At 36.2% G+C, this 27,899-nt stretch overlaps 2 protein-coding genes across 8 annotated transcripts in view; both read right to left on the minus strand.

Moving 5' to 3' along the window:
* Positions 1-617: 617 nt before the first annotated feature.
* Positions 618-12,511, minus strand: LOC103994128 (serine/threonine protein phosphatase 2A 57 kDa regulatory subunit B' theta isoform). 4 transcript variants are annotated; one of them, XM_065119468.1, is made up of 6 exons: positions 11,899-12,511; positions 11,603-11,741; positions 10,550-11,511; positions 10,098-10,474; positions 1,095-1,469; positions 618-995 (listed from the first exon to the last, which is right to left on the minus strand). In XM_065119468.1, the coding sequence occupies exons 3-5, from the start codon at positions 11,304-11,306 to the stop codon at positions 1,110-1,112; spliced, it is 1,494 nt and encodes a 497-aa protein (XP_064975540.1). In that variant the 5' UTR covers positions 11,307-11,511; positions 11,603-11,741; positions 11,899-12,511; the 3' UTR covers positions 618-995; positions 1,095-1,109. The 4 variants fall into 4 exon arrangements, with proteins under 4 accessions (XP_064975540.1, XP_018685913.2, XP_018685912.2 ...); XM_018830368.2 differs by having other exon boundaries at positions 10,550-11,741; XM_018830367.2 differs by having other exon boundaries at positions 10,098-11,511; positions 11,899-12,509.
* A 902-nt stretch (positions 12,512-13,413) lies between these two features.
* The window catches only part of LOC135583018 (probable thimet oligopeptidase), a 28,852-nt gene continuing 14,366 nt past the window's right edge, over positions 13,414-27,899 (minus strand). For 3 of the 4 annotated variants that reach the window (XM_065119464.1, XM_065119466.1, XM_065119467.1), the window contains 13 exons: positions 25,886-25,978; positions 24,101-24,181; positions 23,867-24,029; positions 23,625-23,745; positions 23,478-23,550; positions 21,660-21,767; positions 20,404-20,501; positions 20,269-20,314; positions 18,219-18,315; positions 16,611-16,684; positions 16,436-16,540; positions 15,725-15,805; positions 13,414-13,744 (listed from right to left, as the gene is read on the minus strand). In XM_065119464.1, the coding sequence (XP_064975536.1) occupies positions 13,634-13,744; positions 15,725-15,805; positions 16,436-16,540; positions 16,611-16,684; positions 18,219-18,315; positions 20,269-20,314; positions 20,404-20,501; positions 21,660-21,767; positions 23,478-23,550; positions 23,625-23,745; positions 23,867-24,029; positions 24,101-24,181; positions 25,886-25,978 (1,251 nt within the window). In that variant the 3' untranslated portion in view covers positions 13,414-13,633. The remainder of the gene's footprint in view (positions 13,745-15,724; positions 15,806-16,435; positions 16,541-16,610; positions 16,685-18,218; positions 18,316-20,268; positions 20,315-20,403; positions 20,502-21,659; positions 21,768-23,477; positions 23,551-23,624; positions 23,746-23,866; positions 24,030-24,100; positions 24,182-25,885; positions 25,979-27,899) is intronic. The other variant, XM_065119465.1, reaches the window with a different exon arrangement.

A 27,899-nucleotide genomic window follows, 5' to 3' on the forward strand; every position in this document is an offset into this window, starting at 1 on the left:
CTGGTAAGAATGTCCACTTGATCATCGACTGAGAGAAAATCTCAGTCTAACAATTCTCATGATAATTTAGACAATATAATGGACAGCAGAAAAGCTTTTCCAAATTCATATATTAAAATGACATCTTACCTCGTGTCTTTTATTTTGTTTGAACTTTGCGTAGATTTCTTTCTTTCGACTTCTTCTCATCCAAAATTATTAGGTTGAGACTGACATGAACTCAATTTATTGGTCTCGAAACAAGCAATTGATTTGTCAGTAGATGGAACGAGAAGAAATAATTCCATGAACAAAAGAACAAGGGAGCAGCAGTAGTTGATGATATCAACTAATAGAACCTTTTATTGAAACGGAAGTACAAACTTGTTCTACAACTAATATTTTATATAAGATCATTCCAAAGAAGCATCTAATTTAGGCTCCACAGAAATCTGGAAACAAGAATCTTTCATTGGTCGAGGAAACCAAACTAGGAACCAAGTATGCTTTGGGCTCTCAGAGTTGTGATAATGACTAATGGCAAGGAAGACCATAGCATGCAAAGTTGACATATTCCAGTGATCCACGAGACTAAGTCACATGTCAGCAAGGTTGACAAAAACTATACATAGACAAGCTTCAAAACAAAGAACAGATTCCTCGATGCACGTTAAGCAATCCGATTCCTTGTACAAAGAAGATGGACAAGACAATATATCTTGAACTATCAACTACTAATAAGGTATCACATTCATTCAAGACCTTAATCAGGACTCATTTACAACGAAATGGAGACTGCAATGAGAAATACTAGCCATAAACAATCCAGAAAACACTAATGGGTAAAGCAATTGCCTGCAAATCCCTAATAACATCAACTTTTAGATTGACAGCCAAAAGCATCAGAAATTTATCGGTCATGGTCTTCCTGTAGTGACTAAAAACTTTTTGCTGCTTCAATATTCTTTTCAAGCACGTCCCACGGACTGTGTGATAACTTCTCGATCCTCGAGGACCTGATAAACCAGACAACACCGAAGCATTAAGGTAAGACAACAATTACGAGACATCGATATTGACCATGATATCATGTTAGACTGAGTATGTTGAGCTACCACATAGAAATGGCACTAAACGGACAGAACTTGATGTGGTATGGTTCGGGGATCAATCGCAGACTCCCTGCTTGCAGCTTTTGAGGCAGCAATTTCTTCAAGGCGCTTCCATGTGGCTTCCCCTTTCGACCTGATTTCCTTGTCTTTAGCTTCGTCTTCCTCAAACTTCTTCAAGCACTCAGAAACCAGATCAGGATCATGATCAGTGAAAATCTTGCGGACGTTGAGTGTAAGGCTCTGAACAGCCTGGTTCCAGTGGCTCTTCGTGTTTTTCTCCAATGCAGGAAAGATGATAGGCAATATAACCTTGCTATTTTGTTTAATCAAGTTCTCTATATGATCGTTATTCCAAAGGAACAATGCTCTTTCAGCCACCTGCATAACGAGCAACAGAAGATTCAAGACTGGACATCCATCCCCAACTCTTAAAACTATGACCGCATTCTATGGCACGTGGCTTGCAGCAGAATTCTAATAACAAGGCAGCACGCTGGACCCAGGAAATCCAATTAACATTTGGGGACCATAATTACCAGAAAAAATCAGTCAACTTAGATTTATTCACTTTTATGGCAAACTGAGTCATTCTTGTATACCACATAGCTATAGGTATAATCGTTGACTATTGCCATATATTCTTCATCCAAGTTGAAATACGAGGACAAGATACATGCCAAAGTTGGAATTACTAAAGATGGGCCATGTGGTTGAACTACAGTATCATCTGAGAAATGTTCTACCTTTGTAAACTTTACATCCTATAGCTATCTATCCCATAAATCGGCCATGTGGTTCCTTCAGTAATCATTCATCAACAAGAATAATCAACACTAGTATTAAAAGAGAAGGAAATTTATTTAGTGACAGTTAATTTCTTGATGCTGATTTTGATGGTAATCATTCTTTATAGATGAATGATGCCAAAAACAGTGGCGTAGATGTGTGGGGCATCAAGCAAGGAAATTTACATGGTGATCACAACACAACAGCATGCTGTGTTCATTGACACCCCTCATTCCCCATGCTCCACATTTACAAGGCCTATTCTTCTTATTAAAAAATAAGAAAAATTTCTCAGACCACCATTTGACTTCAATATAAATAAAGTGGTCATATATGTATTGTAAATATGTAGTGTCTATCACAATACAAATTTTTGTTTTATTCATATACTACCTGACTTATTCATTTAGGTGGAAGAAAGAGTCAGTGAGCAAAACTAAGATTAGTACACACCAACTAATTGCTTTCTTTTGTGTTTAGACGAGGTGTTGACTTGAACATATCATCAGAACCAATACATTTTCTGTATACTTGCTGATGTATGATAAATTTATAATAATCAGTTTTTAATTCCAAAAATTGAAGATGAGAAAACCTGATTTGTAGGGAGGAAGTCCACAAGTGTGCAATTCAATCATACAAAGAAATATTGGACACTTGGGCAAATTCAATTACTACAACAAATTTCTCTTGATCACTATCAATCATTATATTCTAGTTGAGATTTTTATCAATTGTAAGACTTTATAATTAGCAATAAATTGTTATTTGGCACAAAAAAGATCAATTAGTTGAGAACATCTATATGTACTATGTAGTATGGTTGATAATTCATATTACTATTAACATTGTCACCAATGAGATGAATTCCGTATATGAAAAAATGGTGAAACATTGTTAAGATCAATAAAATTAAAAAAATTTCTTATGACACCTTGGTGATCAACTGGAGTAGGTTTAAGCACTCTATGGCCAAGGGAAAAAGTAGAAAAGTACAATACATGAATATGCTTGTGCACCGGGAATATCACATAGCAAGATATCTAAGACATCATGAAACATGGAACAGGAATGGAAGCATGTAAGCCCAACCAACATACTGTCATTGAGCAATGCAAACAAGGAGTTCGATGATTGTCCATGACAGTTTTCGGTTCTTGTTTCTCACTGTTTTCTTATGTTTTCGGTGTTTTCTTCATGGCAACTTGTACGGGGTAGAAAACACTACTATCAACCTCATTTTTGTTTGTTGTCAATGTTTTTATTTCATGTATTAATCATGTAAAAATCAAAAACATTTTTTGCTATGCGACGTTGCACAAAGGGGAAAATGGCTCAAAACAACACCGTGGGTTGATTTCTGGTTGACATCCTAGCGGTGTGAAACGTGAGTCATCTCAACACCTTGGAACCCCTGGGTGGCACCGAGGCAGATGGGGCTTTGGGTATGTCTGAGGGGTGATACAAAGTTTTTAGTGTGTCCGTTTTCTGTTTGATGAAAGTGCTAAGTGAATATTGGACCTACATCTGTCTTCGAAGCCCCCTTTGTGTACGCTCGTTCATCCTATTTTCGAGACCCTTTCGTTCCTAATAAAAGCCGGTTGCTTTGTGTTGCTTTGGATCCTGGTTATCTTGCCCTTTTCGTGCATGATGATGGCAAATTACCCTCACATTCGTTTTTTTAACTTTTTCTTCATTGTGCAGGTCCTTTGTGGATTACACGAGGTTTTGCGGATAGGTATCGCTTGGGTGCCGCACTGTCACGGATTTAGCTGGTTTTGCCTAAGTCATGCGGCACCCTTGCGTGTTCGTTTGCAAAGGTCAGCCTCCCCAAAACCTCCTATGGTCCCTTAAGACCTACAAAAGAGAAAACGGGTTAGAGAAAGCGCCTCACTCGGGATCTACAAGCAAACATTTCAAAAAACACTTAATAACCAATGCAAATTACAAACAGACTTCACAAGCTCTGAACGGTTACACAACAAAGGATCCAAAATGGTCCACTACAGATCGAAATCTCTCACAAGTATCTACATGACACAACTTTTATTTACAAGCCTAAAATAACCACCAAACCCAACTAAATTGGGATTGTTAAGCCTTCGACCGTCCCTCTACATGCTGTGCAAAGCATGAACAAACGAAAAGACACGAACCTACATGAGCATTATATTAAACACCCTGTTTACAATTTTGTCCGTGACAGCATGCCTTAGGGAATCCCAGCTAAGGATGTGACAATACTCTAGATGAATGTATCAAACTTATCTCTAAGTCTAGATGTCTAGTGTGGATAATAAAGATTCCAAAAATCTTTAATAAGTAAAAAATAAAGCCAACTACGTAACTCTACATAACGAAGGAAATTTTTCGGCCAATCCTAACATGCCTCCAAACTAAAGTTAATTGTGTTTTATATAATTTCTTTGCTTTCCAATTCCTTGCATTAATTGTTTTACACAAAATACGTTGTGTCCACAAATTGCTTTGGTTACTCCAACATAAGCAAGGTGCTAAAGTAAAAACAAGTTGTAAATTCCAACTTTGGGGTCAGCTTGATTTTTCACACGAAACTCTACTTAGCTCAACTAGTTAAACTGAAAGCGTTCACTCCCATATTATTCCTAGTAAAAACCTTTCAGATTTTTTCTTCCATTTATTATACCTAATTGCACTCGTACATGTATCCACCTCAAAATTCTCATCTCGTCCTACTGCTAACTGATAGGATATTTCCCTTCTTATCAAGGACCCTCTTTCTTCAAGAGAAGGTATCCTCCATGAGACATTTAATACAGGACAGGAAGAAGAGAAGACATAAAAAGGAGCAACACAGAGTATTAGTTTGATAACTTCAATTCAATTATATCTTTAGGGCTAACAAGACCTTTATCTTTAAACACTTTTTCCTGTCCTCTCCCAGACCTAAACAAAATAGGACTTCATAAATTTCATTAATTTCACGTCGCCACAAAATCTCCCAGTTACAAGTCTCTGTAACTCATAGAATATGACTCTAGATGCATTAAAAAATTACCTATAAGAACAATAATTGAAAATATAATATTTCTAATCCAAATTAAACTAAGCCTCATTTCATGATCCAAACAGGACTGGGACCTTTTTTTATGACCTAATTTGATCTTGACATTGGTCCTAACTTGGAGGAGGAAGAGATCACTTATTCGCTTGGATGAAAGATGTAAATCAGATTGTTGGCGTATATCCAACTTTTTGTTGAAGTCTCTCATCCTGGATTTTCAAGATGGTTTACCCATGACAGTTTGAAGCCTTAACAAGTGCAGCAAAACTTTTAAGTAAATTTGATCCGAATTGGTCAAAATTTGCACCATTAAAAACTTTGGATTAATCCAATCCAGGCTACACCAAATTTTCATCATAATACTATTTAAATGATGATAACCTATTGGATTGGTACAGAATGAGATACTGACATTATACTACCTTGTACCGCTTGGTATCATTGAATTAATACATAATAAAACTGCATAGTATATCAAGTGTATCAACATGTTGATACATATGCTTTGATGAAATATTTCAAACCATGTATCAGAGCACGTAAATAATTTACTTTTATTTTGTTCAAAGGAGAGCAACAATCATTCAACACTTTGAACTCTCTACATTAACCATCATACTTCAACCTTATTAAAAATATCTTCATCGAACTCTCCTTCCTGTTGATTAATTGATCCAATATATAAAAAAATCTATCAACAGTTTTCGTGCATCTACTCTTATCTATAAGTTACTAAAGCTACAATATATATATATATATATATATGTGTGTGTGTGTGTGTGTGTGTGTGTGTGTGTGTGTGTGTGTGTGTGTGTGTTGTACATCGAAGTGGTCCAAAACTGGTATATAAGTTCATCTCAGTGGCACATGTTTAGAGTGTATTTGAACTCAAATCTAGTATATAAAATATATTGCTGTAACAAATAGCATACACCACAGATTGCAATCTTATGCATCTTTGATAAGGTTACCATTATGATTGCAAAAATATAAGACATAAAGCTCAAATTTAATATAGATATTGTTATACTACTACATATCTATAGTTCTAACACCATAAACAACTCCATCATGCATATCCTTAATCACATCAATGTCAGACCTACAAAACTTTAATTTCTATAACCCACATGATGTGCAAAGAAACTGTACTGGGGACTAACAAAGAAGAAGAGAGAAGAAAGGAAAATTAGGAGGGAGAGGAGATAATAGGCAGCCTGAAATGGAAATAACATAACCAGCTACCCTTATTCAGAATCTAGATTACTTTGAGTCTTGAGTTAATTTAAAAATAAATTGCCATTTAATGAAATCCTTACACATTAAGATTTTTTCCTAAATCTAAAGATGTCCAAATTTAATATATCTATACAAAGTAGATGCATAAAATAATGCAAACAAGGGGCAAAAATACTCCAAAAGTAAAAAATTAGTAAGATTCATATTTAGATAAAAAAGGGGCATACCCAGTACACATAGCTCCTGTCAATGCAAGGTCTAGGAAGGGCCAACGTACACAGCCTTACTTTTAAAGATTTATATTTAGATCCAAATACCATAACCTAGACTAAGCTAGACTTAACCTTGTCCTTAGTCCACAGGCTTGGCTTACAACTGAACTGTCTTAACTCAAAACTTCATCAACCTTGAGTTCAAAATTTGAAGCCCAAGGTGGTAGCAGTTGTACCTTACAGTGGCTTGGTAGTTAGTGGACAATAAATATAGTGCCTAAAATCATGCAATTACGTTATACTAGTAACTAAATATTCAAGTAGAATAGTTTGAAGGGGATCTCTACCACATCCCACTGAAGCTGGAGTATGGCAACATTTTAGGCATGTGGGTGGTTTGTCGACCAACTTAAAGACAATTTGAGACTTCCAAAACATCATGGAGCTCAGGATCAAAAGAAATACGAGAGTCCAAAGCTGAACACTGCAGGACTTCTATATTGACTTAAACGACTTCATTGACTTGCTTGATGTTCAACAACCATGAAGGTAACACTGATGCACAAGGTGGAAATAAAAAGAGGAGCTAAAACAGTAATCCTGATTCAGCAAGTCAACCAGTCACCAAACCCCACAACTTAAACCAAGTAATCTTTAGATCCATGTGGCGCATTTAAATAGGATTTTCCAATCCCAATCCTAATTGCAAATCAAATCAAGAGTCTTGGGAGAGTACCCCAATCTTGTCAAGAAGTTCCTGTTCCTAATTAAATCCTGATTATGCGATAGGATCTCAAAGGAGTGAATATAGTAACACTCAGAATCCTGATTCCTGATAACAATCAGCACAGTCCCATTGGGAGTGAAATCCAATAACGTTATTTGACCGAAACAAGGAAGAGAGAATACATGCAAATTTTTGGGTTATTTTAATCATATTTTTATTGCAGCATATTGTAAATAGAATTAGAGCTTTAATAGTTCATGAATAAGGAGGTTTGAGAGCCCTAAAAAAATCTTAACACCCATTCATTATCTTTTTGCAATTTTTCAATGATTTTCAATGATAAAATTAGCCTGTTTTAGTATATTTAATCGCTAGAGGCTATTGTCAACAAAAAAACATTGTAAACAATAAACCTATTAGGGAAAATGAAACAGAGGTTGCTCTGTGAAATTGGACTTCTTTTGTAGTCTAGATAGGGAATGTGTTTGAGAGTATTATTAATAAGGAATCCTGTAAGCCCCAAAAGCATATTGAGCATGGAGCTTCTTTTTGTTGTGACTCCAACAATTTTCAGCAAATCAAGTATTTAACTTTTGTTTAATCTCTGAGATGAGTTTCTCTTCCTCGAACTAGAGAAACCTGAACTAGAAGGAGCTACTCTGAACAGAAAAATAATGGAGAACAATGCATTAAAAGAATAATAACGTATATTTATTATAAAAATTAATACTAATCAGGTTATACAAAGATAACAATGTAGCAACTAATTATCTATAATGTCACACAAAAGCCCAAAATTTACCCACCTGCAGCTTTGAAGAGAGCAACCAATTCCTGTATGCTTCTTTGATCACCATGTGGTCAAGTGTTAGGTAATGCAAAAGTAGCAATACATTAATTTCATGAGATTTAAGATTAATCTAGAATTCCATGGCATCCCCCATTTATTATGACAACTTGTTCCCCAGAGTTCTAACTACCTATGATCAATTCTGACCAGTTTCGATTAATTTCCAGCAAAAGGGTGAGAGATTGGACAAAATGAGATCATCCTTGGTTGATACGAATATAAATCATGTGATGTATTGCAATTGACTGATACGACAAACTATGTAAAGAATACACCACATGTGACCTTGAATTGTACTAATCCACTAATCCCCATCTCATACTTCTGTTTCAAAATGATCATCAATTATAGGAATTCCAATTGTAGGCATGTGCCTAGAAGTTAAAAGGGAGAACTGTATGGAAGAGAGTAAGCAACAAAATGCATCAGAAAGTCTACCAAATAAAGAACTCCTTCAAGTGCAGTAAGAAAATATGTAACAAGCACATGTATCATGATGAAACATAAAACAGCAGCTGGTGAGTGACTAGGAGGACAATGCAACAAAAGGTGACCAAGGAAGCCCAAGTACTAAATGCTAGTAGAAAGGCCCGAAATGTGTCACTGAATCTTCCCTTAAATAAAGCATTTACTAGTTTAAAACACACCTTGATGCTGTAGCTCTGGCCTAGATATTTATACAGCCAGTCAACCTTAAGGTTCCATAAAGCCTTGCCCAAAGACTAGGGATTTATAATAATATTCATCATAATTATACTAATAGCTGACTAGTGAAGCATTGGTTTTTTTTTCAAGAAAGTTACAAAAAGCATAAGTATGGCATCACCAAACAAATAATAATTAATAACATCAGTATCATAAGTAAATTTAAGAGTAACAAAAGCGTAACATGCATACTTGAATAAATATATTCAAATGCAAAGCAAAAGATGTATCTTGTAGAAGCATTCATTCATATGTAACTACATATGGTACACCAACATATATGCATACAAGTTGAGGTCATTTGTGCATCCATATGAACATAGCAAAAGCCATATGCCTTATCAAACAGAGAAATTATCGAGCTCTACGAGCAAAAGATATATCTTGTAGAAGCATGTATTAATATGTACAAGTTGAGGCGTATGGTACATCAACATATACAAGTTGAGGTCATTTAAGCATCCATGTGAACATAGCAAAAGCCACATGCCTTATCAAACAGAGAAATTATTGAGCCCTAGTACTCAGCTAATCTGAGTTGCTTATGAACAAACAACCTTGGCATCTTGAAATCTTTCTGATTGATTCAGAAAGTTGTGAGAAACATCATATGGAAGCAAACTCATTCCATAGAGTTAATTCAGTTGGAATAAGATGAACAAAAGAAGACCAATTTACAAAAGAAAACAAAGTGCACTTCCACAAGACTCACAAAGAAGATGGTAGGATAGCATTAAGTGCAATGAACCTTTTCTCTTGCATGCAATGAAGTTAGTTCCATGATTTTAACCATTCAACCACTGAAAATTTAGATTATACACAAGCTTAAGAATAAAAAATAAACACTTATTTCCAAGCGTTCAATGAATAATATGAACCTTAATTAACAGAACCTGATTAAACATAGCACGTGAAAATTCATTTTCCTATTTTCTGTTTCTAAAACACCATAATCATAAAAAAATTGATATTACTCTCATCAAACAAATTTGTAAACTACAACTTTTATTGACCAATAAATGACATTTGAAATATATATTTACATTATTGTGGAGAACTACTGTCATAGTTTAACCAGAAGCTGAACACTACTGCCTTAGTTCAACCATAAGCAGAAGACAATGACCCAGTGCATTCAAAAGGAGTATTAGCGTTGACAAAATAAACTAACATTCCATGTAGATATGACATCCACATAAAGTATCACAATGAAGTTTCAGAATAGCTAATACAAGCAATGCCATCATGATAACAACCTAGAAAATGTCTGCAAGGATCATACCAATCCAATTATGATTCCTACAAGAAAAACTTCCTTCTTTTTTAGGGTAAAGGGGGACAACAACAGAAAAGCTATGGCAGGAAAATATAATCAGAATGAAGCATAAAATTCATAAATTAGTGCATGATCTGTCATTAGAAGTGAAACGGCAAGGATTGGTACCTGAAAGTGAGAACTGTTCAAGCAGCGAGCAATCTGGCGGAACAGTGGAACCATACATCGCTGGAAATCTGCCGGCTGAGTTGCTTCTAGGATCTCTTCTAACTCTCCTAAGAACATGACTTCCTTTGAACTATTTGTGATAGGCCAGTATTTCAACAAGCCCCTTATAACAGTATCCGCAAGTTTGCAATCCTTTTCAATAAATTGTGTTATGCAATATGATAACTGCTGATGGTACATAGCAATGCACCTTGGCTTATGAAGTGGGATTAGAGCACGTACAAGGAACAATTTATGCTCTTCCTTCAGTGGCAATGCAAATCCACTGATAACACTTCCCAAAATCTCCAAAAGCTCTGCAATCCCATTGTGCTTTTCTGTTTCAAAGATAAACTGATAAAAAATGTTGTTAATGGCTTTTCTAATGAATGGCCTGTGCACCATAAATTTACCATAAATTCGGTGAAGTATCGTCTTTAGGTACTCCCTCTCTCTAGGGTCTTCAGAATCCAAGAGATCAAGGAGCTTAAGAACAAAGGAGTGATCTATATATCTCTTGGCCAGCTTAGCATCAGTCTCTGGAGATGCAACAAACCGCAGAAAGAACTCATAGACAATCTGTAAATGTGGCCATGCAGGGTCCATTACAGGATCTTCCTCATCTGCATCAATTTTTTCCAAAACCATGTGCTCTCGAGGTGGAATAGTCAGGTTCCTAAACAAGTTGATGGACACCATCTTGGTAGTCTCTTGCATGACATTCTCTGGAAACTTTCCACTTGCTGAAGTCACATAGTCAACAAGCTCTAACAATGTCTGTCGTTTTATGTCTTTCTCCTTCAAGTTCTTTGCCGGGTCAGTGAAGTCGAACACAACACAGCACAAATCCAACTTTCGCATGAACAAGCTCTGCTTCTCAGAACTTGTGACATCCTTAAAGCTTGGCAATGCTTCATAAACTGGGACCACATAATTGCCATTCGGCCTCGAATTAACAGCTGGAGCATACTTGTTTAGTTGATTTATCCCAGGACTCGATCCAGGAGGGATCTGATTACTAAGATTTGTGATTCTACCGGCTTGCAAGTCCCCATTTCTTGAGCTGATTGAAGATGATGATGATGGAGGAGTTGGACCAGTAACTGAATCACGACTATCCGATGACTTTGATGGCTTTCGGGGGAGCCGGTTTAGTATCTGTTTAATCATGCTTGCAGGCAGGCAACTGAGTCGGAGAACAGAGTATGGGGCCCTTGAGAATGTGTCTGAGGACAAATCGTTTATGAATAAGGGGTTATTTGGCTGGCAGACACTGCTTGTAGCCTCACAGGCCTTACTTTACCATCGTGCATTAGATAATAAAGGGAATTTACGATGAATTCCTTGACAAGTTCCACATTGGTTTCTTCATGACCTAAAGACATTCACAACAAGAGGAGAAATTTCTCTACACAAAGACCCATTACCAAGCACAGATGAAACCGAAAACGTAAAAAATTTTCCACCTTGCTTCTCTCAATTCGTCAGACTGGCGTCTCCGGCGCAATCAAAGAAGACGGTCCCAGCGCCTAAATCAACTGCGAAGCTTGATTCAATCAAAAGGCCTCGAGCCGATTCGGAGGTCCGGAACGAGCTGGTGGCGATCTGGAGTGTTCAGGACAGCGTTTTCAAGATGAAATCGAAGGTAAGATGCACCGAATGACGAAGTCAAAGACGAAAAATTATTATAAGAGAGGCCATCTCCGGATCGAACAAGAAAACCCCATAATTGCAGAGCGGAAAATATCTAACAAAAGCCTACCTTTATCTTATTGGTGCTCCAGAAAGCGGACTTTCCACCTCGCTTCTGATCGCCCGCTGCCGCGTTGCTCCAATTGGAAGAGGAGGAGGATCGAGAGAGAGAGAGAGAGAGAACAAACAATACAAGGAAAAAGGGAGACCCCCCAACCCTGTTCTTAATTTCCCCCCTCTGATCTGTGGAATTGTTTATTGAGCCGATTAGGATGACCAGCACGGAAAAGAAAAAATAAAATAAAATAAAAAGGAAATCCCCCAAACGAAACCACGACTCGGGAAATGCTGCTACTCTCCGGGCCTCGAAAAGTCAATGCGGCGGGGCCCACCAGCCACCTCACCTCCCTTTCCTCTGATTGTATGAGTGGCTCGAGATGGGCAGCCCCGGGAAGGCAGCAGAGTTCTGCTCGACTGGCGCGGTGGGGATGATGATGACCGCCTCCACCTCGCTTCCGTTCGGTTCGGCATGACGACAGCAAAGAAGCTTGCTGGGGATGTTGGCGATGCAAGGCATCACGAAGGAAGTGGGTTCCGCTTCGCAGGACCAGCCGAAGCCCACCACATCCAATCCATTTGCCGCTGGAGAAGATGCTGATGAGCATAAGACTGTTTGACCGTCGCATATTTAACGAAACCTGTCAAAGCTTGTGACAGTAGTGAGGCAACAAAGTTCATCAACCATCAACTTATTTGATGGAAAATCTCATCTATATGACCTATAACCTCAATAAAACCATACTAATTTATTATTTAAGATTCTTTAATTAATAATGATTTGATAATATAAAGGTCGTTCTAAAGTTTGGAAAGATTAAAAGAAAAAAATCAATTAGTTTTCTCACTGGTTTATTTTTTATATTTTATTACAAATTTACTTAACTTGTCTGAGTATATGAACTAACGTGCAGTCAATACTTAATTTGAAAGCCACGGACGTTTTCGAGATGCTCCCTAATGTTGGGGCTCCCTATGAAAATGCTCTATATTAGTACGATAGAGTCTAAATAAAAGATCAAGTGTGGGAATCTCTTGTGGTAGATGCGGGGGCCCAAAAGCCGACTCCCTGTGACCTACCATGTTAACTAGTAAAGAAATAATATAAAGGGCGGAAAGCAGTACCTTTTCTTTTCCCCACCTAGCATCAAAGTCTCCTTTAGCTGTTCCAAGCACTGAATAGAACAACTCATCAAAATGAGGTCGTTAGTTGCAGAAGGGACAGCAAACGGTACCTGCCTTGCTCACTGCTTGATTTGAATAATGGAGGAACCCTAACATAACACTGCACGTTAATAGAAAAAAAAATGGATATATGATTAAGCCCTCGGCAACAAAAGAGACAATGAATTAGGAGTTGGAAGCAGACCCTAAAATAACACTGCATTGTAATGAATATGAAGAATCACAAGAAACTCCTGTTCCATCGTGCAGCACTTGTTAATCCACATGCACGTATCCAGCAGTTAAGTCTCGGACAAAACCTTGTCACTCATCAAGCAATCTATACCAAGTCAAGCGCTCTCTGTGATCATATTGGCTGTGTCGATTCCATATAATTAATGCCATATAACATCAAACGACTGATTTAAAAGCAACAGCCCATTGACAAACTTCCACACCAACATTTGAAAAGATTTCACAAAAACACAAAAACTCATCGGAATCATAATCTTGGAGTCATGCTCTGAGAAAGTTCAGCCGACTTAAGTTAATGTTGGAACACATTCAATGAGTATGCATGCCCTTTACAAGCTATTTCTGGTTTTGCTCTCAATAAATGAATGAATTGCTGGCTCTCTTCCCAAGTAATCTGACAGAATCTCAAGGGAGTCCTTGGCTCCTCCTGGAGCTAATACCTGCATAATAGTGATCATACCAATTCTAGATATTGAAATGAAATCACAAATTAATAGCACAGAAGAACAACTAGTCTAGAATTGAATTTAGTAACAAATCCTTTGTAATTTTCCCATTATTTAAAAGCCTAAATTGCTAGAAGAAGGTAGATCTTTCCAATTAACATTTTAGTTCTAGGGCTAGTTATACTTTAGCATATATTTTCCACTGCTAGTACAGAAGTTATTTAACAGAACTAAAAAGGCTAGCATATGGTCGACTGCCAACAGCTGCATATTTATGTAAAAAAGGTTTGATGATGATGCATAATGGACTTTCGTCCATGAAAAAGCTTGGAATAGGGATACATCACAAGCATATGAGACACACACTCAACCACTTTAAAGAATTTTTAAACTAACATTCATAAATATATGAAATAGAACCATTTGTCAACCTTTTCTTCCTCTATGGCTCACTAAGAATTTAGTGATTTAAAGTGTTTCTGCATTGAGAGACTGTAGTACATTAAGAATTCTGCAGATAAGGAATATCATTTGCATATATACCGATTAACAATAAGTAACATATATAAATGACCATAATTTGTGTACCCAGTTCCTAGAGCTCATATGTTCTTTGTTTAAAGGATATAAATCTGATTTTTTTCAATCAATTAAACTCCTGTAAACAAAAAGTCTTGTTTACAATATGAAGAGTAAGTGGATGCCACAATGCCAATTCATTCTGCTCTTTAGCATTATCCACGATATAGATCACAGATAGTGTCATGCAAGGGACTTCTGTCACCGTATACTGAGATCATAATTGAATATATTCAATGTTTTTTTCCAGGTCCAGAATATTCCGTAATATATTACCATTTAAGATGCATCTTTTTCTCCTATAACCTCACAAGACAAGGTGTTTATCATCAAAGATCATCCCGTCTCAAACAGCATGTTCTGTTTGTGTAAACTTCAATTCTCTGATCTGTGAAATTGGACTGGAATGATTGGTTTTTAAGATTTAGTTAAGTTTAGAATCAATTTTTTTTTTTTTGGCAAAAAGGCATAGATGCAGTTGAAATTAGAAAAAAGGAGGACAGTGTACAAAGCTCCCGCCAATGTGTAGCAACAGTCAATGTGAGTTTTACTCCATAAGCAGAGAGGCTACTTCTGTGAATATATACTTAAAATTGATGTAAAAAATTATACTATAGCATAGGCTATCATTATCACAACCCACTGCAACTAACAAGCTAACTTGAATCAAGTATACCACATTAATAAAGTCCAAAACACTTAGCTCAAATTATTAGGAGCAAACTACTCGAGTTTGTTGCATGAGAATTGATCATTTGCAAATTTTCTAATATTAGATTATGAGAATACTGTGATCATAGTTTGCAATTTCAGCTGATTTTCATATGGTACAACACCACATAGTTATCATCTAACACCAATCTGATTTAGACCATTCATTGACTTTATAGTTCAAATGACTAGATCAAACTTGATTAGATTTAGCAAATTTTAATCATTTTTTACTGATTTGATAACCAGAAAAGAAGAAAGAAAAGAGTAGGAGTGGTAGAAGAAGGAAGCCCACATGCCCACCGCCCACTCTGGCTTATCTCCTCCTTTTCCTCCCATCCTCTTCCACAATGAACTGTGGTATATTCTGACACACCAATGCACAGTATGCCTCAATGGACCAGACTCATATCGGTCCAACCATGTCAATAATCAAAATTGATTCTAGTTACTGACTAAAGACATGCCTGAAAGCCCGGGTAACCAGTCATGTCCCTGTTGGAAAGAAGCTTCAACCAAAACAAGACATCTTGGTTGAAGCTTGAATCCATTGTAGAAATAGATCAAATCTAACTCCTAAATAATGATCATTTGTCTGATTGAATAACTAGAGGGTATTTTGACCAAACATTGTTAAACTGCTATTCTTTTGGAAATTACGTCTAATCAATATTAGACAATTACCTTATTTCTGAACTGCAACCCTGCATACTGATTCAGCAAATCCTCCTGAAACTTTGCTGCAAATATGTCAGCAGCAACAACCTGTAAGATCAACGATTTATTAGCAATTTCCTTTTTACTTCAGACAGAAAACATTTTTGCTACAATATTTTTGCAGGATGTCAATGATTGGAATCAGAAATAACAATTTCTTGGATCTGATAGCATTGACTAGATTCAATTTCTTGGACATGATCTAACAGATTAAGAGTCTAATATGAAAGACAACTAAGAAAGTCTAACTAAAAAACAATCTAGGTTAAACATGAGACATCATTTAATAGATGATAATTAAACATTTACTGAGTATAACATCACAAATTCATAAGTTATTGAAATATATGGCTTTTGTAAAAAATAGTTTATAAAGAAAAATTCAAATTTCAAAGTTTCCACAAGAGGAGTTCTGAGTTATAGTGCTAGTCAATTCTATCATATGAATTATTTTTTTAGTTATTTTATTGGTGAATCGAGGCATACTGTACCACAACAATCAATAAGTACCAAGCTTCGTTTTAAGGTTCAAAGGAATACACAAGGGTGCAGAATTCTCGCATGACACGATGACAAAATAAAAATTTTGTCTAATGTAGTATCAAACAGAACAGTCTTTATCCTGATTGCTGATTTATGAAGCCATGTGATTATGAAAGGAAAAGAGAGAACCCAAACCTCACTCCAAATATAACTGTAGCAAATGGCTTCAGAGCCAATAACAATTTGGGGGAAACAAGAGGCTGGGTTGGTCCCTTCCAAAAGTGGTATCCCCAGCATTACCTAGAATAAAGCAGCCTGTGTTAAAGGAATTATAAATTGACCAACAGAATAACAATTGGTCCAAGTATACCTTAGGATGTAAATGCTTTAGTAACTCTAATATGTCGACATTTTCACTTGAATGTATAAACTGATCTATGAGACCTGCCAAAATGAAGAGCTTTCAGCAGCTTTAGCAGTATGGAAATCATGGGACAAAAAACAGTAATTTGTTCTATAATACTAACTGGAGAGCATATAGAAATGACAAACAAGCAAATTAACTGGAAATATCAGCCCTTAAGACCAAGGACTGCTGTATTGCTCGAAACGATATGGTATAGGCGGTACATATCGGTCTGGGCATGGGCCGATACACGAACGACCACCCCCGTTTCGGGCGATCCGGTTAAAATAATAAAAAAACAAAAAAAGTGCTGGGGCCCTATCCAACTCAAGATTAAAAAAAATTAGGGCTTGCAAACATGAGCCCTCTTCTTGCGTACAATGCCGCTACTCCTCTTTTTCTTTCTTCTTTTTCCTCTTCTTCTTCTTCCTCCTCCACCGCTTTGTCTTCTTCCTTCATCCTTTTGTTACTCCATCACCCCTTCCTCTTCTCCCTCCTTTTCTTCCTCACCAAAACATCGGTACGCACCAACGTACCATGTGTCAATACACTGGTATTGTGTTAGAACCCTTGCAGATTCTAACTTGGGGTTGATCTCTTTAGGGGATCGATCTCCTTGGAACTCTAGAGGGGTTCCTCCCTCCAAGTTGCTGCTCAAACGCGGCAGAAAATATTCATATATTGCTTATCAAAAGAGGATGAATACATGACTATTTATAGGGTTTCTAAACCCTAACTCCTAATAGGACTCCTACTCAAGACTCATACTCAATTAAGACCCCTACTCAAGACTCCTAATAGGACTCCTACTCAAGACTCCTATTCCTTTACAACTCATAATTCTTCTCTAAGAAATAACCTCCAAACCCTAGCTGGCTTCTTCACCTCTTTAATAGGGATCGGCTTAGGTAGATTTTACATGTATGCCCCTCTCAATTAGGACTCTCCTAGCTAGAGTCCTAACAGACCCTAAGCTGTTAAATCAACTGCTATGTCATCAGATATATCTGTCACTGGCCAACTTTGCTTGAAATAGGCCAGGCTGCCTACAAGAACCAGACAGGGCTGAAAAAGGTCTAGATCAGCTTGGTCCAGGCATGAGCCAGAATCAGACTCAAACCCATTTAACTCCACAACTCAAACAATGGCCACAAAATAGGAAAGGGAAAAGGGTCCACACAGCTCCATCCAAAACTTCAGTTAGCCGAATCCATAAAAGTTTCTGTTCCCATTGGTCCAACATCACGAGATGAGGAGTACTAATCCAGGATGATATTTCAGAACTATAGAATTTTTTTTAAGACTACAATCATTGAACCAGTTATCAGTCAAAGTTCGAAATTTGAACAGTAAACTTTTAGAAAAGAGCAATCTGACACAAATCCACATACAGATAAAGCACCGAAATCAGATATTTCAGCATCATAATTCACACAAGCAACAAATAGAAGTTCAAATTGAAAAGGAAAGAAATGATGAAAAAACATAAAAGGCCAATTCACTTCATTAAGATATTATTGTATAGTATAAGCAAAGAAAATAATTTCTTCAATGTAGTGATTGAATACTTACATAGTAGGACTTCTTGCTTGAGCCTAAGGCCAGAAAACAAATCTCGTTTTCTCCTTAATGATGTACACATACTACTTGTGACAGATTTTGTAATATCCTGTATGTCAGAAATGTACAGATTCTATAATAAAAATTAACTTCACATATTACTGCCAAGAATTACCACATGGACAATATAATAATGCAGAAATTAAAGTATTAGATTTCTTTTATGCATTTCATGTTGGATTAAAGAATAAAACAACCACCACTATGATATTGCTATTTCCACAAGATTATTTTCAAACTTGCCTGTCACATAGTATTTAATAAAAGAATCTGTGTAACAAAGATTTCATACATGGAAACATATGATAAGGCTGGACAGTAAATGCACATATTGCTGCATCACTGGTGAAAACCCTAGAGACAGTATGTTGGTAGAAACATGAGTGGGGATATTTTTCAAAGAATGAAAAAAGAAAAGTCACTGACACAAAAAAAAAAAAGCTTAGGTTTGTTAATTTTCTAGATGTTCTTTCATGTAACATGATAACATCAGAGATGACTATAATCAAGCTGTACACTAAATAAAAATGCTTGCATCCATTGCTTTTGGCTTATATCCTAACTTGCTTGTAGAAAAAAAAATGTGTGGTTATAAAGCATTAACATTTTGGCACCACATCCTACACCAAGTCACCAACTACCATTGAGACCAGTTGTATGTTGGTAACACCATTGCTTTCAGTATATGAATCCTTGCCAACGGGTTGCAAAGACAGTGCAAGCAGTACCAGCACAATGGCTGGAACCAAAAGGGGGAAAAATAGAAAAACTTAACTAAAAAGTAGAAAGGTAAATACATAAATAGTTTTTAAATTAATGGGTCAGTCACATTTTGGTTCTAAACTTCAACTTTTATTAATTTGGAACCTGTGCTGTGATACTGCAAATCAAGTCCTATGGTCAACTTCTGTCAAAAGGAATACTTATCTGGATTCACCAAATGAACTATGGGCCAGAGAGATTTTAATGCCACATCAAATCCTAGGAAGGAAAAGAAAGAAATGAAGATCACCTCCTCACACCTTCCCCTCCTCTCCAGCGGCCGCCGCCGCTGCCACCTCATCTTTCAAGACACAAATCACTGTCCTCATTGCAGAGAAGGGAAAGAAGGGAGAAGTTGCAGATCATCTTCTCCCTACTCTATTCTTCAAAACTGGAAACTGCCAACATTCAAGAAGATTGGAACAAGGAGAGGAGCCTTACCCTCTTTTAGATAATGCCCAACTTGAGTCACATCTCATGTGTGGGCCCAATCTATTGCCAGAAGAGGGAGGATAAGTTACCTCTAGGCTTAGCGACACCTATGAGAGAGTGAGAAGAATACAGGGATGCCCAATAGAGAATAGTGGATAATACTGATGGTCAAACAATATGGAGAGGAAATGCTACTGGAACATCCTCCTGCTCTCAGGGTTGACAGGTCAGACACTTCAGCATTCTTCAATATTTGTTACAGAGGTTCCATCAAGTCTGTCATGGAAGCTGATGACACAACTTATTGCAACTTTCGTTAAAGTAAGTGGACTAAATTCATTCAAATTAATGTATCTAAAATGAAATTGGCCTTATAATTCAAGGATCATTAATTTATAAGAAAACACCTTCTTTCAGTTTCAAAGTTGAAGACTCAGTGAAGCTGCAACTATGAATACATTGATTGAGATGTATAGGAGTGAAAGCTGAAACAGGAGGTACCCATGGTGAGCTGAATGATGGGCGGTCACAGAATGAGGAAAGCGGAAGAGGAGAAAGAGGATTGATGTTACCAGTTTTAGGGCTTTCAAGACTTTGAATTAAAAGATATTCAGGAAATAGACAAACATAAGATATGCTTCAGGTTTTATATGTTTTAAGATCAAAAGTCAGAACCCAAACAAAATGAAAGCGATATATTTCAAAGGATTCATATAAATAACAAATTCAACATCAAGTCAAAAAGACAAAATTTGAAAAGCAAGTTAAAATACTTCATAGTTCATACAAAGATAAATGTTAACTTCACCTGGTAGTAACCAGACATAATTTTCAACGAGATGCTCTCATAACACCTACCATGAAAATTTTTCATTTAGGAACAAACACATGTCATCACAAGAAAATAGAAATTGTAGATAATGCACCAATTTACCAAACTCACCAGTTCTCAAGAAGCTTACTAGGAACTTCAATAAAGTCAGCATCTAATCGTAGTCCAGAAAACCTGGAAAATGTTGCACGAATGCATATATGATGGACCTGATATTTATCATAAAACCACTCTGTATCAAACTATCAGTTATTCTTGGATAAGCAAGGAGTTGTGAAAAAAATTAATGAACTTCGTGCAGTGAACATGGAAATAGTCCTTGGATAAATACTACAAACGCTTCAGGTCATCAAGATTTTAAGTGCTTAGACATGCATGATACATCTGCAATTCGAAGTAATCTATGAACGTAAGTATTTTGAAACAAGAATAGTCATTTCATGTATGGTTAACAAATCCATGCCTGGACGAATCTATACATACATATACATGACAGAGCACAGGCTCCATGCCAACTGATACAAGACAAACACATGCACAACTGTGTGTCTATACCCCTTGCACAGCATGCGACTTTACACCAGTGCCTAGGCAGACCATCCATCCCAATATGGTTGCAGAAGTCAACACATACCAACATAGAATCAAGACAGCAAGGAAGTTAACAACAATAATCACTAAATTATTTTAGTACACAAAAAAGGAAGATATAAGTTAAGAGAATAATTGTAACAGAGCACTTCATATAAAATATCAGCACAGCTCATGCTGGTATTCATTGGGAGGCACCTATCATGCTAGCAATCCAACAGGCATGATTCATGAATGCAAAACGACCATCATGAACCCTTTTTTTTTTAATTTATAGATATACATGCATCATGACATACTGAGAAGATGACTTGTGCATGAAAGTGCTAGTTAGAACTTAGAACTGTCAAACACCATCAAAGGACATCATGTATACAGCTCTATTATGATAGCATAATGACCCGTAAGAAAATTTTGGCATCTCATGTTCTTGAACTAAGCATCATCTAAGCAACACTACAAAGTAAAGATTCTGCCAACCATCCCAAAGATATCCAGTAAGTCTCCAAAGGTAACATAACAGTTTATTGTCAACCCAAAAATCTATTATGCAAATAACTGGAAGGAGAGGCGTAGTGGACGAGACTCAAAATGCTCAATCCCTAGTGATTACTAATATGCCACTCAAATATACTAGTCTATTCCTATTTCATCCATATATAAAGGGCCACTGAGACTGGACATTAAGATTAATTAGCAGCATATTGCTTCAGAAATACCAAGTATGAAACAAACCAAGAAAACAAAATTTGAATAGATTAGTTAAGATCAAATACCACATGGGTGAATTCATGGAAGAAAGTAACAACTTCTGAAAACCGCAATAGCACAGGATTATCATCTATTTGTTTTGGACATTGAGAAAGCAGTAGCGCAACTGGAATCTACAAAGCCAAAAGAAACTTAATGTGCCAAGGTAATAAGTGTGCAGATCATAAGAGACAATTTCATGCACGTAAAATGAGAAAAGAAGCATCTATCAATTATATGACATTTTACTGTAACTTCAGTTACAGTAGCATGCACATGATTCTACAAGCATAAGCAAATTATAGGAAATAACAAAAACATTACCACAAGGAACAGTCTATCTTTTAAATTGGCTATAAAACTTCTGTCGTCATAAAATAATGACAATAGATGAAGGAAATAAAGAAAAGATGGCAATCATATTGCAAAATTTAAACACAACAATGCCACAACGAATGATGTATCTTATAGAATTCACTTTGAAATAATAAGTGGTTCATGGTTATAACTTTAGTGACATTTTTCTTGCATAGTTAATTGAGTCGTAGTTGAGTTTTCAATACAAAATAGCTCTTATCTGGGTCCTAGTAACAATCCAGTTTGATAAAATTTTGTAAAAAAACCTTCTTCAACAGAAACTCATTTGTTACATGCAATTATATTCATGAATGGAAAATGGCTCGATCAAGCCAAAGAAATACTTTCCTCTAGTACTCTCCTTGTTGTGTTTTTCTGTGCTCTCTATTACTTCAAAATCATCCAACATATATTCCTCCTTGACATCAGATTTAAATAGCAGAAAAAATCTAAATCCAGGGGAAAGAGAGAAGAAAGAATAAAGAAAAGACAGTTTTTTTTTTGGCAAAGGATAAATGGTGAAGGTGGGATTCAAGCCCAAGACCTTGCGATATCCTCGAGGTTTAACATATTGGTGCTTTCATGTTGTATCTTGCAATAATTTGAACACCGATCAAACCAGTCAATCAAAAATGAGGCATCTGCAGCAACCACACAAACAAGGAGGTGATAGCGATCACACGAACAAGGAAGCAGCAGCAACAACAACACAAAAGAGGTGGAAACAGAGGAGAGATGTAGGAGGTAGAAGAGGAGAAGAGGAGGTGGCAACTGGGATAGTTGAGAGGAGGAGACAGTGGAGGAGGTGATGGCAAAGGAGGCAACAGAGGAGAGAGAGAAGACAGTAAAAAAAAATAGCCTACAAAAGTTGTCAATAGATTATTGAAGCAGAAAAAAATAGACCTGGAATCTGCAGACGATAGGCATATTGCCCAGACTTACTGTGTGGTAAGTTCACTATTGAATCAGACAGGATGAAATTGCTTAATCCACACACCGATCAGCCATTGGACCAATAAGTTTCAATATGTATTTGTACTAAATAATAAAGATGAAATTAATGACAATGGGATTAATGCCATAGAATATCCTCTTTTCTTAAGATTTAACATATCGGTGTTTCCATATTATACATTGCAATGATTTCAGTACCGATCAAACCGGTATGTACCGACCAATGTTTATTGGTCTGACCAAGTACGGATATTGAAACATTAACTTGACCAGTATATATAAGTTCATTCTCTTATTGGTCTGCATGACTTTGTTATTATGTTCAAATACAAAAAAGTTAACTTGCAATAGTAGTGTGTTCATAATGACCTAAGTCATGCAGGAAGAATTGCATCGGAAGAACAATAATCACCAAATAGTTGAAATTCCACAAAGATAATAATAATAAAAAGGAATCACCAAATAAGAATGATACTCTCAATGCACTCAAAGAATTGCACTTAGATAAGAAACAAAAATGAAAGCTGATATACCTGACGGGTGCCATTAGATGATAAGTTACCATTTTGAAGAGCCAAAACACAAGTATGGGCATATTTTCCTTCTCTACAAAAAAATATATTTCAGTTAAATTCCTCGATTAATTAAGAGGTGAAGATTCAGGGTGACAGAAAACCAACCTGGAATGAATGTCAAGGTAAAAGTAACCCAAAAGCTCATTAGAGCTGACATCAGTAACAGAGAAGAGGCACACAGTTTCATGCCAAACCTCAACATCTTTATTTTCCTCAATTCTTATACCTACAAAGAAATTAAATAAACAACCAAAAGGCTTGTTAATCATCATTTGAACAATAATAACCTATTTTATTCATGAGCAAATTTTGTACTGAACAAAAAAAATTGAAGTACACAGCAGTACCGAACAGATCTTGAAATATCTTAAAAATGCCAGACATAACCAAGTTGACAGGAAAGTATTGTTTAACTTCTCCAAGGTCAAGATCAAGATGCTGTTCCTCGGCCCTTCTCATGTAGTACAATAAATCTTCCATTCCAAAAGGTGAATCCCCATCCTCCCTTCTCTAGATCGCCAAAAATAAATTAGCTACCAAAGTGAGAAGAAAAACACAGCAGCAGAAAATAATTAAGCCACCTTGAGATCCTTGAGCATATTAAGTTCTTCCATTGCCAAATCACTTAAATTCTCTGAGATATCTTCCAAAAATTCAAAAACCTGAGGTTTATTCAGGAAATTTCATTAAGTTTCTTTGTGCAGATGATTCAACTAGAAAAAAAAAACTCAACACAAAATATGACAAAAAATGGAACGTGTAATATTGTATGTTGAGGGTCCAGGTATAACTTTTCATCTGTATGCATAAGTTCTTAAACCTTAGCCAGTGTAAATGTCAAAGTAGAACACCTGTCTAATGGGACTTCAATATCAATGTTAATGGCTACGAGATCAACAGGAAGTGCATATCCAATTGGAACGCAGTGGTTCAAAAAGGTAAAAATTTTCACAATTGTTATTCCCATTGACTTGATTGGGCAAGTCTATTCAAGAAGAAATGCACATTTGCAAGATCAAAGATAACCCCTGATACAGGTTTTCCAAACCAATGATTATATCACCAATTTAACCTTTAGAAGGAGTTCTTTCTAAGACTTAAGAATACACAGAGACCAGTAGACAACATCCAGAAGCACCCCATCACTTTCTCCAAGAATCCTGATCATCTAGATACAACATGCCACTGCAGTGATTGCACCAAAAGTGCCATTCTACGGTGCCCACTATCAAAAAGGTAAGAATTATGTATACATAGGAAGTGCTACCCTTTCCAATCTAACTTCAATGATCTATTGCTTACACTAGGCATGGATTTCCGTCCAGTCCTGATTCACTAATGAAATAATAGTATGTAGATTGCCTGTATCAGGTAGTAACATGATGAATGGAAGTGCACCAGAATACATTGACTGGTACAGACTGACATGGATTAATTAGAGGCTGATACAAACCAAAACAGGTTATTAAAAGTCAATAGGAGCCGGTAGCAACCAGTCCAACTTGGCTACAAGTCATAGTTAGATAAAATATGTTTTGTTCAAATCAATGGTTATGATGTATAATTTAATATCCAATTGTGCATTACAATTATTTGCCAAACTTATCAAGTCAGTATGTATTTTTTTAAGATATCATGCTCATAATTCTTTGTTATAGTCCTAGATGACATGTATGATTGTTAAACTTATCATATGATATGTTGCTAATCATGATGAAGGTTCCAAATACTAATTGGAATGTGCAAAGCAACCAGCATTTACTGCTCCAACCAAGGACAGATACCAGATCATATGGCTCTGTACCAGTTGATACTCATTTTTAATTATGGTTTTAGAGACATCAGTCAATAATAGTAGGTATACCATCCAATATATAATTTAGTAAGATGTCAAAACCGGTATTGAACCAAGACTTCAAACCTTAACAATAACCATCGATTCTTTTTTGTCCATTTTGACCATACCAACAACCATATCAAACTTACCATCACTCAAAATATGGCACTGGTGTCATACTGGTCCAGGAAGGTAACACTATGGTTCTTGTCCACTATAGAGCAATCCTTGGTACTAGATTCTGTAATAGAATGAACAGACTTTCTATAAACTCTGGAACAAGGATATCATATAACTGCATACAAGCACCTCATATCTTGCTTGCAAATATCATTCCAACAAGTTATTATTTCAAAACCAAATATAACTACAGATATGCTTAAATCAAAATAGGATCACTAGGACTTCACCATACAAAAATAACATACTGATGATGATAAATAATTCTTATAATTTAATATCCAAAAACAATTTTAAATTTTACATGATTGTAGCTAAAAGCCCAAAACTAAATAAATCAAGCACAAACCTTTTCAGATGTCCTGGCCATTCTAGATTCAAGAGTGAATTCAGCATAGTTAGAATAACCAAGCAACTGAGCATATTTATGGCGTATCTGGACCTGATGATTAAACAAGAATATAAAAATCAAAAGTACATATGAATACCACAAAAGTTAGGAGGGCAAAGAACTGCTTGTTTCTTCAGGATGCATAATATAGGGAAAAGTATCAGGTAATATAGATAGTAAAAAGCAAACAAATTGCTGTTGTGATATTCTTACAGCCACTGATGGCAATGAATATAACCATAGAAAAATATATCTCATATAAACCTCCAATACCAAGATCTAGAGCACAGCCTAGGTCATTCCCATCCAGCTAGCTAGCACTGATTCTGACATGAAGCCTCTAGAATAGAAAGATGATAAAGTATCATAGACCCAGTCAGGCAGCAATTTGGTTGTTCAATAATTGCAAACAAGGCCATCAAGATCCAAGTTGCATTTAAGACAAAAAACAGATGAACAGAATCTAGTAACCTAGCAAGTTTGGGCAACAGCGAAGGTCAACGGCTGTGAAATAAACAGCCCAAGACAAAACCATATGGACGAGGTAAAGGTGAGGAAAAGAGAGGTGATAAGGAAAAGAAGAAAATAGAAGACAGGGACAGTGGATACTAAAGAGTGAAATTATTTATATGAGCAACATGCATTTTGATTTCACTTTAGATATGTACTTAACTTCTGACTACAGTCAAGCTGATTTTCTAAAGGTTAGAGACTTAGATTTGCTTGAGAAGGACACAACTGAGAGAACAAATAGTTTAAGTTGAATTGAATCAGATCCTGGTTGCAGTTTAGAATCAATTCATCACCTCTGGGGTATAAGAAAAAAAAGAATCCCAGAGTTTCAGACTCCCACATTAAGTCAAAAAAATAGTGACTACATAACAAAGGCCTAGGGTTGCACTTGCCACCACTAAGCTTAACTGTAAAACTATCCCCAGCTTGCCATAAAGCAATGCCAATGTCCAAAGTGTGCTAGATCTTGGTTACTGTTAAATGTTAATCATATGTTGAAACTTGTGGATAATTTCATCATATTCACCATGTTTCATAACTCAGGATCTTCTCCAAAAACCTTGCAGACTGTGTAAATCATGTATGTATGCATATGTTTACATTCTTCAAAGAATATCCATGCAACTATTATGAGCGTGTAACAGAAAAACTAATTTTAGAATATTTCAGATCAAGGAACTTGATTACATTATCTTATGCCGTTTAGATGGAATTCCTTGTCGACGGGAGATCAAAGGTGAACCTAATGGACACCAAAGCTCAATTTGTATGCATTGCATTTATCGGGGTCTCATAGCTTCAATCTCAGACACCCAAGAGCATGTTCTATGCCTTCCTAAAAAGTCTAGGGATATGGGCATAACTGAGCTAAGTGTCGAGCCTTTTTATGCTCAAGCTTGGCTTGACACTAAATTTCAAGCTTAAAATTTTGATATAGTTCAAGCTTGTGATACATCGAGCAACTTCACAATTTAAATGTGCACTTCTTTGTTCATGCCTTACATGATTTCATTTGACTTTTGATCTAAACTCATTTATTCATCTCATATTATAAAGTTTGATCCAAACTTGAGCATATTGATTTTCAATTTGCATATTGAACGAAAATATAGAAAAGGAAATACAATTACATTCATTCCAAGTCATAATAATTAGTTTTAAGAAATAGCTAGATCATAAGGTAGCATTAATTGAACCTGGCATTATTGCACTTCCATAGTCATAGAACCACTCCTTTTTCACATAATCATACAAGAAAAAGTTACCTATATATTTCGCATATGAAGGCCTTAAAAGAACAATGCAAATTCATAATATTCTAAAAAGCACAGAAAACATAAAATAGTACAATTATGATATACACACGTGTGTGTGCATGTATACACATATTCTTTCAGTTTCTCAGTATAATATATATATATATATATATATAAAAGACTTTCATGCCAAGACTGATCAA

The sequence above is a fragment of the Musa acuminata genome, chromosome BXJ2-8 (genome assembly GCF_036884655.1).
Source record: "Musa acuminata AAA Group cultivar baxijiao chromosome BXJ2-8, Cavendish_Baxijiao_AAA, whole genome shotgun sequence".
Classification (NCBI taxonomy): Eukaryota; Viridiplantae; Streptophyta; class Magnoliopsida; order Zingiberales; family Musaceae; genus Musa; species Musa acuminata.